General features: G+C 34.9%; 1 protein-coding gene across 1 annotated transcript in view; it reads left to right on the top strand.

Moving 5' to 3' along the window:
• LOC128213396 (mediator of DNA damage checkpoint protein 1-like) overlaps window positions 1-12,198 on the top strand; it is a 31,419-nt gene extending 19,221 nt beyond the window's left edge. Inside the window, exons 17-28 of the mRNA XM_052919047.1 lie at window positions 386-2,558; window positions 2,762-2,814; window positions 3,146-3,283; window positions 3,685-3,766; window positions 4,748-6,363; window positions 8,120-8,230; window positions 8,701-8,844; window positions 9,125-9,293; window positions 9,639-9,794; window positions 10,330-10,355; window positions 10,805-10,970; window positions 11,875-12,198. Of these exons, the coding sequence (XP_052775007.1) occupies window positions 386-2,558; window positions 2,762-2,814; window positions 3,146-3,283; window positions 3,685-3,766; window positions 4,748-6,363; window positions 8,120-8,230; window positions 8,701-8,844; window positions 9,125-9,293; window positions 9,639-9,794; window positions 10,330-10,355; window positions 10,805-10,970; window positions 11,875-11,960 (4,920 nt within the window). The 3' untranslated portion in view covers window positions 11,961-12,198. The remainder of the gene's footprint in view (window positions 1-385; window positions 2,559-2,761; window positions 2,815-3,145; window positions 3,284-3,684; window positions 3,767-4,747; window positions 6,364-8,119; window positions 8,231-8,700; window positions 8,845-9,124; window positions 9,294-9,638; window positions 9,795-10,329; window positions 10,356-10,804; window positions 10,971-11,874) is intronic.
• Window positions 12,199-14,069: the final 1,871 nt, after the last annotated feature.

The raw sequence follows: 14,069 nt of genomic DNA, 5'->3' as shown, positions 1-14,069 counted from the left end.
CTCAAAATCCACTGGCCCGATTTAAAATTATTTCACAGAAATGTTCCTTAAATAACTTTCAAATTTATTCACCCCATGTTGATTTCTTAGAAATACATGGTTGCCAGGGTCGGGGCTACTTTTCATTATGTCTAAATATTTGTTTAAAATCTTTTTCAGAAACTATTGTCCCAATTTGAAAATAATTCACTGATAAGATGACCCTCTGTCCATTTCCGTCACCCAATGTTGATCATAAAAAAAACATGGTTGCGATAGCTTTATAACCATTTGTCTAATTAGGTGAGTGATACATTGTTATCATTGTACTAAAGGGTGTTTAATATTTTTCATGCCATTATGCTTGCTATATGGATTTCAACCTTTAATTTATATTTCCTTCCAGGCTGTTGATGACACAGTTGCTGTTGGTGATTTTGAAACTCAAGTCATTGACAGAGAAACAGACAAACAAGCAGAACTTGATGAAACTGTTGCTGTTACAGATGGTGAAACACAGGTCATTGATGAACATGCTAGTGAAGAAGCTTTTGGAACAGCAAGAGAAAAATGCACTGTAAATTTTGATGATGCTACTCAGGTCATTGATGATGTTGATAATGAGGTTAAGAAAGGCGTGGAAGCTGAAGCAGGTGAGTTAGAGACTCAGGTAATTGCGGAAGATGCTACACAAGTCATTGATGTGCAACCAAACATTAAAGGAAGAAAGAATAGTGGTGATGCCTATTGTGTTGAGACTCAGGTTTTTGAAAATGAAAGTACACAAGTGTTTGATAATAAGAAAGACACTGAAGATGAAATGGATTCCACTCAAGTATTTGACAATATTTCCCCACAAAATAAAGTAATAAAAACACCTGATATAAATAGACAGTCCGGTGATAATCAAGCAACACAAGTATTTGATGGTGATGAACACAAAAATGTTTCTGTTGGACAAGAAAACAGTGGAAACTTAGCCAATGAGAAATTTGATGACAGTGATATAGAAATGTTTGATATAAATGCTGCTGCCACCCTCGCGCATAGTCATGATGAATCACACATCAATGAAAGTGTAAAGAAAGATCAACATCATGAAACCGATGCAACTCAAGTTCTTGAAGACGCTACAGTTGCAGTAGATGATGATGAATTGAGTAGTAAGAAATGTCCGCAGAAAGTTCAAGAGGAGGAGTGTACTCAGGTTTTAGATGATGCAACTGTTGCTGTTGTAGATTCAGGTGAATCACCTGTCAGAGAGAATAAGGTTAGCCGAAAAATGAATGTCTCTGATGATGCAACTCAGGTGTTTGATGATGCAACTGTTGCTGTTGAAGATGAAGATGAATCTCCTGTTAAAAAGAATAAAGCAAGCCAAAAACTGAATGTCTCTGATGATGCAACCCAGGTGTTTGATGATGCAACTGTTGCTGTTGTAGATGAAGATGAAATACCTGTTAGAAAGAGTATGGCAAACAAAAACAAACTGAATATATCTGATGATGCTACTCAGGTGTTTGATGATAAAACAGATGAAGAAAAGAATGACGAAAAATGCAAAGAATTAAAAAATACTCAAGTAGACACAGATGCAACCCAAGTGATTGAAGATGCCACAGTAGATGTCAGTAGAACTGACCCTAATGCTGCAACTCAAGTGTTTGATGAGGCTGTGGCAGTTGAAGACAATTATGGAAAGAAGAAAGGAAAAGGGAAAAGAACTACAAAAGGCAAGAAAGTACCTGGTGCTGCAGTACATGTCGCTGAAATTGAAACTGATGCAACTCAGGTTTTGGATGATGTTAATACAGACAAGAAAATAATTGACCAAGATGCCACTACCCAAGTATTTGATGAAATTGTTGGTGGACATGAAGTGGTTCAAAATAAATCGAAAAGAAAAGGCAGAAAACTTGCAGCGGAAGGGGAAGCAACACATATTGATACAGAGGCTGCTACACATGAAATTGAACCAGAAACAGTGCCTGTTGAAGATTTGGAAAGTGGTGAAAATGATGCTACTGAAAACACAGAAAGTAAAACACAACCTTCTGCTAAAAGAGGCAGAAGAGGAAAGGCAACTGTAGAAAATATAACTTTAGAAAACACTGAAAAGACAAATTATCAACCTAAGATAAACTCAAGATCAAGAAGAGGAAGGACAAATGCAGAGGTAGAAGAGGCAGCAGATGATGAAAAAAAGGAAACGGAGGAAGAAACAAAAGATGTGGAACATGACCACAGTATTGGTAGACAGAGTAGAAGTAGAAATAAGAAAGACGTACCTGCCACAGCAAAGACCTCAAATAGAAGCACTCGAGGAATGAAAGGCATAAATGATGAGAAGCATGAAAATGAAGATAACGAAGATGAGAAAGCAAAAACTTCAACTGAAGAACATGAAAGTGAAGATAAAGAACTGGAAAAAGCAAAGACATCAAATGAAAGCACTAGAAAAAAGAGAGGCAAACCAGCTGAAGACCAAGAGGGTCAGAATGAAGCGGATGAGAAAGAAAAGAAAACTGCTAACGAGGAAGCTGCAACCCAAGTGTATGCATCTGACAGTGAAAGTGAAGGTATTGTTATTAAAAGTCAACATATACATATATAAAGATGTGGCTATTGCTATTGGTCTTAAGAACTTGACCCTTAAATAATTTGTTTAATTTTGTATGTTATTGTGAATACTTACTACTGTCAGACTAAGTTTCCATTTATTCAATTATCTTGTTGCAATGTTTTTGCTATAACCATAAGAAAAATATGCTTTTCATTTTAGCCACACAGAAGTTTGGAGTAGTTGATGACGATGCAACACAAGATCTGGATGAGGTATTGCATTATTTTTTTTAAATATGTTCCTCAGAGCAGATTAAATGAGAGCATACCTTTGGAATACTTTTTACTTTGTGTCTTATTTGTTTGGTGACAGACAAGCGCATAAAATGTTCTATCTTTGAAAATTGCCTTAAGACATGAAGTGGTTTTGCAACAATTAGAATAAGAATTTGTTCTGTTAGTCTTTTAATCCATTAAACATTTGTGTAAGATAGTGATTCTGTTGTTATAATTTGCAATGAAATGCACATTAAAGGAAATTCTAGATGTGTTTAATTGTATTTGTAGTTTCCCTTTATATCAATTTGTGCTTATCAAACTCAAGGTCACAGATATTTCTCAGACCCCACCGGTGCCTGAAGTGATTGTTAGCCCCAGTAAAACACCCTTAAAGTCAGCTCTAGCCAGCCCAGAGAAGAGAAAAGGCAGCCCTTCACCCAAGAAGGTTGCCTTTGTCAAACGGGTAATAGGAAAATTTGTGTGGCATATTACTCACTGTGTTATTTCTTGGTGCAAAAGAATGGTTCCTGGAAGAGTTAAGTAAAAGTGTGTATTATATGATGAGGAGTGTCAGATTTACTTTTTATCACTTGCTTTTTCCAGTAAAAAAAGCTAAAAAGGTCTAGCTGTGTAACATGCTCTAGTGATGAGCTGAATACCACAAAGCAATGCAATATCCCGCACTACATGCATTGCAGAAATGATAATAATTTAAAACCACATGTTCATCCAATCATTTTAATTCTGTTTATAAGTAGAATTCATACTATTAAAGATAATATCCAATAAGAAAAACAACAATAACACTATACTTTTAATGAAATTTTCATTTTCATAGTTTGTGATATGTTCCCTTCTTTTTAGGGTTCAGAGACCAGTTCAGAGTCCAGTCAGGAAACCAGGTCTAGTAGAAGAAGAAGAAGTAAAGTTGCTGTAGTAGCACCAGGTTTGTTGGTTATGATAGTAGTCAATATTGTTTACATCAAGCGTCAAATCTGATGCTTGAGGTATGCTTTTTCTTCCTGCCATTTGAAGTATCTTTTGGTTATTGTTATTTGTTAAAATTAGCAGTAAATGTGTGAAGCTTTTTGAAACAAGATATGCAAAAACAATTTGTCAAAACATTGTTCTAGACACAAACTGCATCTTATGTAGGGAAGAAAAGGACCTTGAAATACATATAAATTACTAAAGAATCAGTTTCAAAAGGGGTCTAACACCCTTCGTCCAGTTTTAGGCAAGAATCCCTCATACTCAAACAAACCTCAGGCTTTTTTCAGGATTGACAAATATCTGCTGTTAGAACCCCTTGTTTTAATACCAGTATATTTTTTTTAAAGTTTTTCTCTAGGCTAGATTGTTACAAAAGCTGATGGCTAATAAAAATAAAGCTCAATTTAGTCCATTTCCTGGAAAGAAACCAATACTGAAATGTCAATTTTGAGAGGATTGAACCCATCAGCTTGTAAAAGTGTTTTTTTATTTTTAAAGAATTGCCATGTCATAATCAATGTCCATAAAGCAAAAAAAGGTAGTCTGTATTTCAATCCAGTGTAATACGGCCATATTCCTCTGTGCTGATGTCAATGCAGAACAAGTATCATTGCATGTCTATTAAATGAGGTCATAAAACAAAATAGTATGTCATAAAAAGTACATTTATCATGATATCATATGTCTTTAAAGTGATTTAAACCAGTTACTTATATATAATTAAAGGGTTATTACTACTGATCCCGATATCATATTCGACTCTTGTGGATTTTTGCAGATTTTGATATCCCTTGCCTGGATCTTCATGACATCTGAATCTGAAAAATACACAAGTGTTGAATACAACCTGTCTGATCAAAACGCAGAAGTTATAACCATATTGTATAATCCTTTTCTATCTCTTTGAATGGTAGCTGGTATTTCTTTTTTTCAGGCAAAAGTTCAGCAGAACCTGTATCAAATTCTATTAAAACAAAAACATTATCAAAAGCTCCTGTAAGTTCTACAAGAAGAGGCAGGCGTTCAACTGCTAAATTAGTAGAGGAAGAACCAATGGAGATGGATTGTGAGATAAAGGTTGAAACATCTGAAGATGCAAAAGTTAAAGAAGAAGTAACTTCTCATGAAGAAAAACCAACAAGAAGAGGTGGAAGATCAAAACAAGCTAAAGCAAATGTTAAAGCTGAAGATGGTTTTGGTGAAGTTAGTGCAGCTGATGAGTCTAAAACTGAGCCTGAAACTTTTGATAAAGTAGTAGCTAGAAGAGGCAAGAGAATGGTAAAGGTTGAGAAGGACACTAAAGACTTAGTAAGTGCTGATTTAGAAAAGGTTGAAACCAGTGAAGTTGATAAAGTAGGTGCCAGGAGGGGCAAGAGTAATGTAAAGATTGAAAAGGACACGGAAGAGTTAGAGAGTGCTGATTTGGAAAAGGTAGGCAAAAGTATTATGAAAATTGAGAAAGATACTGATGAGTTAGTTGACACTAATTCGGAAAAGGGTGAAACGAGTCAAGTTCATACAGTGGGTCCTAGAAGAGGTAAAAGAGGTATAAACAAAAAGAAAAATACTGAGTTAAAGAGTTCTGATATGGAAATAGCAGAAACCAGTGAAGTACCAGTTAAAAAATCAAGAAGAGGTGGAAAGCTAGATGAAACTAAGGATGAAGAACCAAGTGCAACAAATGTTGAGAAAAGGAAAAGTAAAATTATGATGATAGAAAAGATAGAAGATAAATGTGATGAGAAAGAAAGTGATAATGAAATAAAGGTTCACAGCAACGATAAACCTGGCAGTGGAAATAAACAGACTCGAGGTAGATTGAATAAAGCAGAATCTGAGAGTGAGACTGCTAATAAAAACAAAGTGGAAATAACAAATAGAAGAGGAACAAGAAAGAATGTGTCTGAAAATCCTGATGCTGTTGATGATGGTGCAATAGAAGAAAAGGCAGTAATAACCGGCTTGAAAAGAGCAAGTAGAAGTAAAGTAAGAACAGATGATGTTGATAAAGCAACACATGTTGATGAAAGTGTGGAGAGAAAAGGCAAACGGGCAACAAGAAATAAGACATCAGAGGAGGATGAAAGTTCATTAAGTGATGGTAAACAAGGTAGTAGTGGCAAAGCTAATACATCTAGAGATAGAGCAACTAGTTCCAAAGGAGGTGAAGAGAAAACTGAAGCTGAAGTGGAAGCACATGAAGACACTGAAGTTGTAATAGAAAAAGTAGGAAGAGGAAAAACTAACACTAGAACTAAACAAAAAATAGTTGAATCTCAGGAAGACACAAAGGATAATATTAAATCCCAAGATGATAGTGAACATAAAGTTACTTCAGGAAGAAAAGGCAGAAGTGTAAGATCAAAACAGAAGCCTGTCGAAAATATTGAACAATCAGACAATTCAGAAAATTCTTCTCAAGATAGTATAAGGGGTAGTAGGAGAACTAGACAAGTAAAAGAGGAAAGCTCTGATAAAAATGAAGTAGAAGCAGTTGGAAAACGCAATGGAGGACAGAAGAGAAAAGAAAGTGACAGTGATTCACAAAAGGTATTTGATCCATATTCTTTACATGTAGTCAAAACAAATAGAATAAATTCATGTTCAACAGTAAATTGGATAATAATACTCTCACTAGATAAGGCCAAAAAAAAAAATATGTCTAGTTCAGGAAACGTTGTCCCAAAAAATTAGGAGGGTAGGCATTTTTTCCATTTTTTTTTTTTTTTTTTTTTTTTTTGGACGTATGTTGTCTATGTGTAGACGATGCACAGAGCAGTCAGATCACTTTGTAACTCCCAGCATGTGGTATTGTGATGTGTGCTTGTTTCAATGCAGTCATTTAACCACATAATAACAGAGCATTTCAACCCTGTATTATCTGTAAGGACCACAATGGAAATAAGGTTTTATTTTAACTCTTTTTTGTGTTATCCTTGACATAAATGTTATATATGTTTATACATGTTTAAATTTGTATTTGTCATGTTATATGCAATTTTTATGTCGAATAAATCTATCTAATCTATCTAACCATGTATCATCTTTGTTTATTCACATTATTTTCCTTTTCTATGCTTGCTGTTTATGTACCCTATGCCTTTTAGTTACCCTCTGTACAATGCTAACCTGCACAAAGAGTTCACAAAAGAGATTCATGTACAACCTAGTATTTTATAAAAATTCCATTTTTTAAAGATTTCTGTCGACAATTTTGTTTAAAATATCTTGTAAAGATAAGTCACTTTAATACATCTCTTTTGTGAATTCTGTCATTGTAACAAATGCACATTGTGAGTGGTGTTGGTGGAGCTCCTCGAATACTTCCGAAGCTGTGCAACCATGCTGGACCGCTTTCATGACCTGCCGCTCTGCTCCATGTTCACATTTTTGGAGTTTTATGGCCATCAAAGTGGCTGGTGAACACGCCATGGGCGCCGCCATTGTTGTGCGCTCTATTAACCCAAAGATCGATATAAACGCGCTCTATTAACCCAAAGAGCAATAACTACAGAAAAGAAAATTTTCAATACGCAGTATAGCGGTTTTCGGCCGCGATTTCGAAAAAAAAGTTTAGGGTCGGCGGGTAAAAAATAGGGTCGGTCGGGTTTCCTGAACCAGACATATTTTTTTTTTTGGCCTAAGAAAGAATATTGTTAAGACAAAATTTAGTGTTATTTATCATCATTCTCGGCATTTAGTCCAAGGCCTTTGTGATTGGTAAAGATGCATAATTATAATTGAAATTCCAATTTGCCTGGAAATAAAGAATGCTTTAAAATATAGACAAACATCATAAAAGAATTTGATAAAGTTTGTTTCTTTAAGAATACACCAAATATTCCACTAAAACAACATTTAGGGTACCAATTTGGTGATGAAATAAAAGAAAACACAACTTATTAAATCTAAAAAAATGTGGAATTTTATTGTCGCTATTTGTCAAAAAGTATTTGTTTTAGCATTGAAAAATGGGCCGAAGTTCAGTTCCAAAATTGGTAACCAAAAAAATCAATGGCACCATGAATCAATTGAAATGTGATTATGTATTTGTATTGAAATGTTGATAAATTTTGCTCAATAAAATATGTTTAAACCAAATGCATGAGCTGGTATCATTAATAAATGATCCAACAGTTATCTTTTCACTTATGTAAACATTTATTGCCATTCATTATCTTTAAAATATTTTGTCCCAACAAGGGATGGCTGTTACTTAATTCCCCTGAATGCTTCCCTGAAGTCAAACAGTTAAATGACCCAATGTCATAAAAAACCTTTCAAACTTATTTCATTGGTTCTCTAGAGTGAGGAAGAGAAGCCGGACAAGAGACAGAAAACCGAGGCAGCAGCCACTCCAGCCTCCAAGAGGAGGTCCAGGAATCTGGCTGAAACACCTAAACACCTACATAAACGGGTGAGTAATGTTGATGAGAAAAAATAATAGTTATTAATAGAGTTGGGAATGGGAGCCAGCTTAGAGGGACAGAAAATCTAGGCCAGATCATCAACAGCCCATGATAGGAGGTCCAGGAATCTAGCTAAAACACCTCAACAGTCAACACATACATAAATAAGTGAGTAATGTTGATGAGACAGAAATATGAGGCCACAGCTTGTATTTCAAAAACAGTTTATGCAATTAACCATGGGAAAAAACCATGACTGAGTTTTGACTTAGAGTTGAAATTTGAATTGAACTAATATGCAGCTTTTTTACAAGCAGGTATTAGCATTGTCCTTTCCAAAGTCAGCTGGTCAGACAGCCATCAGTGTAGTTGCCAATTCTTTGCCATTGTAAACAAATTAACTGAATTTGGACTTAATTTGGAAGGAAAAGTTATATTTGGAAAGTTTGACACATATGATGTTTTATATTACAAGCAGGTGTCAGCTGTGTATACTCCAAAGTCAACTGGTAAATCAGTCGTCAGTGAAGTGACAAACTCTCCAACCTTGAGAAAAACCACAACTGAAGGTCATCGAGCCAAGGTCATGTTTACAGGAGTTGTAGACGAACAGGGAGAAAAGGTATGGAACTAGTAGGTACTACTCAACACGTTTAAAAAACTGTGAGTCATGAAAAACACATCTTTAATATCTCATAAAAGCAAGAATCCCTGATATTCAATCAGACCATTGGCTGTTTTTCAGGATTGACAATTATTATTATCAGATGTTAGAACTCATGCTGGACTCGAACTTTTCGGGAATGTTTCTGAAGTTCGCTTTCGAGACTCATGCTATCCAGATTCAGGTGAGACACCTGTTCTATGTGTACATTAATACCTGTATAAACTCTCTTTCACAGATAGTTAAAGATCTAGGTGGAGAGCTAGTAGGTGATGTTACCATGGTGACTCACTTAGTGACAGACCAGGTGCGTCGGACCATGAAGTTCTTGTGCTGTGTCGCACGCGGAGTCCCGATAGTTTCCCCTGAATGGCTCAAGGCAAGCAAGGACAGCGGAATGTTTCTGGGTATGGAACTGACACTTTTGTATTACAAAATTTTATACTTCTCAGTTTTTTGAAGAAATGTTATAGCTTTGGTGTCTATTTCAGTGGCATTAACATGCAATAAACTTTAACCTTAAGTTTTCTTCTTTTGGGGCTATAAATGCAGTTACCTTTTGAAAATATCCGGGTCATGTGTATTTTATAAACCTCCAAACATGAATAGCTTTGGAGCGCTAGACACAGTCTGAGAAAGGAATGTTCCCTTTTATGAAACATATTTTGTAATAAAAATTCAATGCAAACTAGCTACAACCATGCTTAATGTTTCCATGTTGTCACTCTTCTTCAATGTAATATATCTTTCAGACCCGACTCCATTCTTGGTAAAAGACGATGCTTCGGAAAAGAAGTACAAGTTTATCCTTCACCTTTCCCTGGATAGAGCCCGAGACAAGCCCATGTTACAGGGGATGTCAGTGCATGTCACGAAGTCTGTGAAACCCCCGGCCACAGTTATGAAAGGTACCGTAAAGATAATTAAGCTTTTAGCTGAAGAGTTATGGAAGGGTGCTGCACCATGTCTTATTTTGGGAGCACCCTCCTGCCCTTATGGATACCAGCATGGGCACCCATCTGCCTTCATATAATTCATTGCTCAGTACTGCCAAATATTTCTTTTGCTTCATTTTCTTGATTAAATACATACCCAAAATATTTTATGTACAGTAAGTTGGTGTAAGATTTAAAGTATTTCAGTAGTCATTTAGAAATATTTAACTTCTTATGAAAACACATTACCCTGATTCTGTTAATTTATATATACCTCTTATACTAACGTTTTTTGCACCTCACCGGTATGTATTTGCAATGTGGAACGTTGAATTTAACCCTATGATTGCTGTATTCCTGTATCAATGAAACAGCCTGGGAGACAGCTGATGTCACATTATTGAGACAGAATAATAAAATATACTTTTAATTATATATTTCGTACTGAAATGGTTAATGAACAATTTTAATGTAAGTAAAAACTAGTTAACATTTTATTCTGTTTCAGATATATTGCAGTGTGCTGGTGCAAAGGTAAAATAAATAGTAGGATAAAATTACTTACTTCTTACATTAATAAGAAAGTCAGTGCCCAATAAAATTCATCTTGAACAAACCAATGTAACACTGGACCAATAATTTTTTAACTTAATTATATGTTGTCAGGTGCTTTCCAAACAATTTTGAGATCTATTGTGGCTTGCTCTATCTGGCACTGAAGGGAGAACAGGGGATTATGCTAGCATTTGGCTGCCCTCATCACATTCTGTGATAGCTTTAGTTATTACCTTAACCACAATTATCTGAATCTCTTCCGTGCTCTATTTCAGTTCTGTGATTTTCAATATGCTTTCATATTGCTCCCTCTTTGTATAACACTATCATTTGAGGGAACTCATCGCACTCTGTGATGTTTGATACCACTCTCAGGAAATGTTTGAATTAAGATCTGGATTCAGGACAGATATCATGTTCTATTTCAGTATCTAGCCAGCATGCCCAAGTCAGCCTCCAGTGAGACGGTGGTGGTTTCTTGCGATGAAGACAGGGGAGTTTGTGATCATGCAGTGAAAAATGGAGTACAGGTTGTCTCCCCTGAGTTTGTGCTCTCTGGCATTCTTCGACAGGAGGTGGACATTACTTCATATCCTTTATAAGAAAAACAACTATAATTAACAAAATAAGTTTTTCTTCTTTTAAAGTGAATATGAACATGGCTGTTAAATCTGATTTTGTCCAACTTTGGCAAGTTTTGAATATTGAATCCAAATGCACTTTCTTGTCCAAGGATTCTAAATGATATTTGTTGGTTAAAGGATTATGAATATTTAAATGACAGGGATTTGCAATCATATTATATAATTTTAAATTATATTAAGCTGATGAAATTTAATTTGTATAAAAATTTACTTCTCATTTATAAGTTGCTCATTTGCTAAATTTTGTGTAGTTTTTAAATCCATACATTTTAAAAATCTAATAATAATTTGAAATGCATTGAAATTTGAATCATGGCAATAGTGTGTGACGTTACTGTTTTGGTTCCATATAGCGCAAGGACAATATTTAAAGTGACAATCATATTTAGAATTAATACCTATACATGTATAACAAACATAAATTTTGAGTGATAAACCTTCAACTACTTACTAAAAAATGCATTTATGAAAAATGTTAAATACTGATAACAAGACTGTAACAATGTTTTTTAATAGCTGAAATCGCACAAATATTAAATGACTGGTAGTCCTTAAAGGTTTACAGTGATCAAGTACTGTCTCATAAGGTTTAAATACTGTTTCTTTCAAATTAAACAAGGTATCCTTCAAAAGAACCATTGTTTTCGATATTTATTCATCCTTTTCTGTAAATTAAAACAATTGTATTAATTGTGGTACTGCTTATTTGAAAGTAAGAGTATCTTCAATAGCAAGCCAGCTGGATAAGTGAATAGCATTGCAATTTATCGCATGCATGCCTACCGACCTGATATGAGTACAATATTATAATATGAAATTGAATTGGATGTTATCCTTAACATCTCTCATATATCGCTTATTCCACGAGAGCAACGGTAAACGAAATGGAGGGGCCATCTCAACAGGACCAGAAACTGCAAACAAGAAAAGAAAAAGATGATGGACTATCTCAAAATTTTCAATTATTCAATGCCTTATGTATTTTTATCTTTGTTTATTTTTTTTATCAAAATGTTCCATTTAGCAATTTGATTACATATTTTAGTTGAACTCTTTAACAAAACTGTTTATTGTCATTGCATCTATTTTTAATGTATCACATTTTACCTGAAATATCAGATCTCTAAAATATATTTTGGTCTTCATTTTCATTGCTGTTTATGTCATTTTATTGAAATGCAATTTCTTATTTTGTATGTTAAAATGAATAAAAATTTCATTAAAATTGGTTTGATTTCTGTTTTCAATTATCTAGTTCGCTTCATGTACTGTTTCAGTTAAAATGAACAGACTGCTTAATCCTTAGATGTTCTGTGATGCTGCGTATTAGTGTCGAACCTGTTTACCCTCTGTCTGTTTGTGCTCCTGGAAAAACTAGACGCTGCAAGAACTTAACAAAGTTGCAAACTTGGTATGTTGACAGAGGGCATCATTGTGGTTGCTATGGCAATGCAATTAGTGAAATTACCACGTTTTTACTTTGTGTTGGCATAACTGAAATAACTGCATTCATGATAGTTTGTATGTGAATAGAGAGCCATATGATAAAGGCATTATGCTAGTCTTATTTTTTGTCGCTATGGCAACACAAACAGTTCAGTAAAAAGGCCACTCTTCTGCTCATCGAGCTCATGAGATACTCACAACACACTGACACACAGTTGAAATAATATATGAAACTTTTTACACATGTTGCCAGAAAACGTTTGCTCATGTAAAACCTGTGGGTATAATACTCAGTTAAAATTATTCTAATGAAACTTTATACATATGTTGCAAGAACACATATGCTCATGTATATCATGTGGATATAATTCTAGCATTTATCCGGTTATGACATATAGGGGTAAATTTTGTCGGCTGCGGAGGCGCGTTTCGTTTTTGTCCAGGGCATATCTCGTAAACTATGAGTGGAATGAACTTGAAATTTCATATGTAGATAGATCTCATTGAGGGCAAGTGCAGTGCACAAGAACTGTTGCTCTTGCTTCCATATTCTTAGAGTTATTGCCCTTTGTTAATTTTCATGCTTAAAAGTTTTGTCCGGGGCATATCTTGTAGAATATAAGAGTTATCAACTTGAAACTTCATATGTAGATAGATCTCATGGAGGGCAAGTGCAGTGCACAATAACAGTAACTCTTGCTTTCTTAGTTTTAGAGTAATTGCACTTTGCTAATTTTCATGCTTAAAGTTTTGTCCGGGGCATATCTTGGAGAATATAAAAGGTATCAACTTGAAACTTCTAGATAGATCACATTGCAAGTGCAGTGCACAAGAACCATAACTCTTGCATCAATATATATTTAGAATTATTGCCCTTTGTTAATTTTCAAGCTTAAATTTTGACAGGTGCATATATCGTCAACTATAAGAGGTTATCAACCTGAAACTTAATAGGTAGATAGATGTCATTGAGGGTAAGTGCAGTGCACAAGAACCGTTTCTCTTGCTTCCATATTTTTAGAGTTATTGCCCTTTGTTAATTGTCGTTGCTAATTTTTGTCCGGAGCATATCTCAAAAAACTATAAGAGTTATCAACTTGAAACTTTATATGTAGATAGATCTTATTAAGGTGGGGGAGCAGTGCACAAAAACTGTAACTCTTGCTTCCATATTACAGTTATTGCCCTTTGTTATTTTTCATGTTGAACTTACCTTGGGACATTTTTTATTATTTCCCTTTGATTAATTTCATTTGGGCATTTTTTGTCCGCAGCAGTTCAAATGCCACCTACTCTAAAAGTTAAATAGCAACATCATTGTCTATAAATGAATTAAATGCCAATGTAACAGGTATAATGACAGGTAAACAGTAAATAATTTGTCAGGCGACACATCCGACTCGCAGAGTTCTACTTATTCTTTAAATTGTCTCCTTAGGTGTAACTAAAAAAAACATGAAATTTTGGATATAGTCATGGTAGGTGTGAGTGCATCTTGAAATTTAGGTTGTCTGGTTAGCGCACTTGTTTCTCACCAAGGGGACCTGGGTTGGATTCCTGACCTTAGCAAGCGAGTTTTGGTTGGTGGTCACCAAGCCGAACG

Source organism: Mya arenaria, chromosome 13, assembly GCF_026914265.1.
Source record: "Mya arenaria isolate MELC-2E11 chromosome 13, ASM2691426v1".
In the NCBI taxonomy this organism is placed as follows: domain Eukaryota; kingdom Metazoa; phylum Mollusca; class Bivalvia; order Myida; family Myidae; genus Mya; species Mya arenaria.
This window is presented reverse-complemented; position numbering and strand designations above follow the sequence as displayed.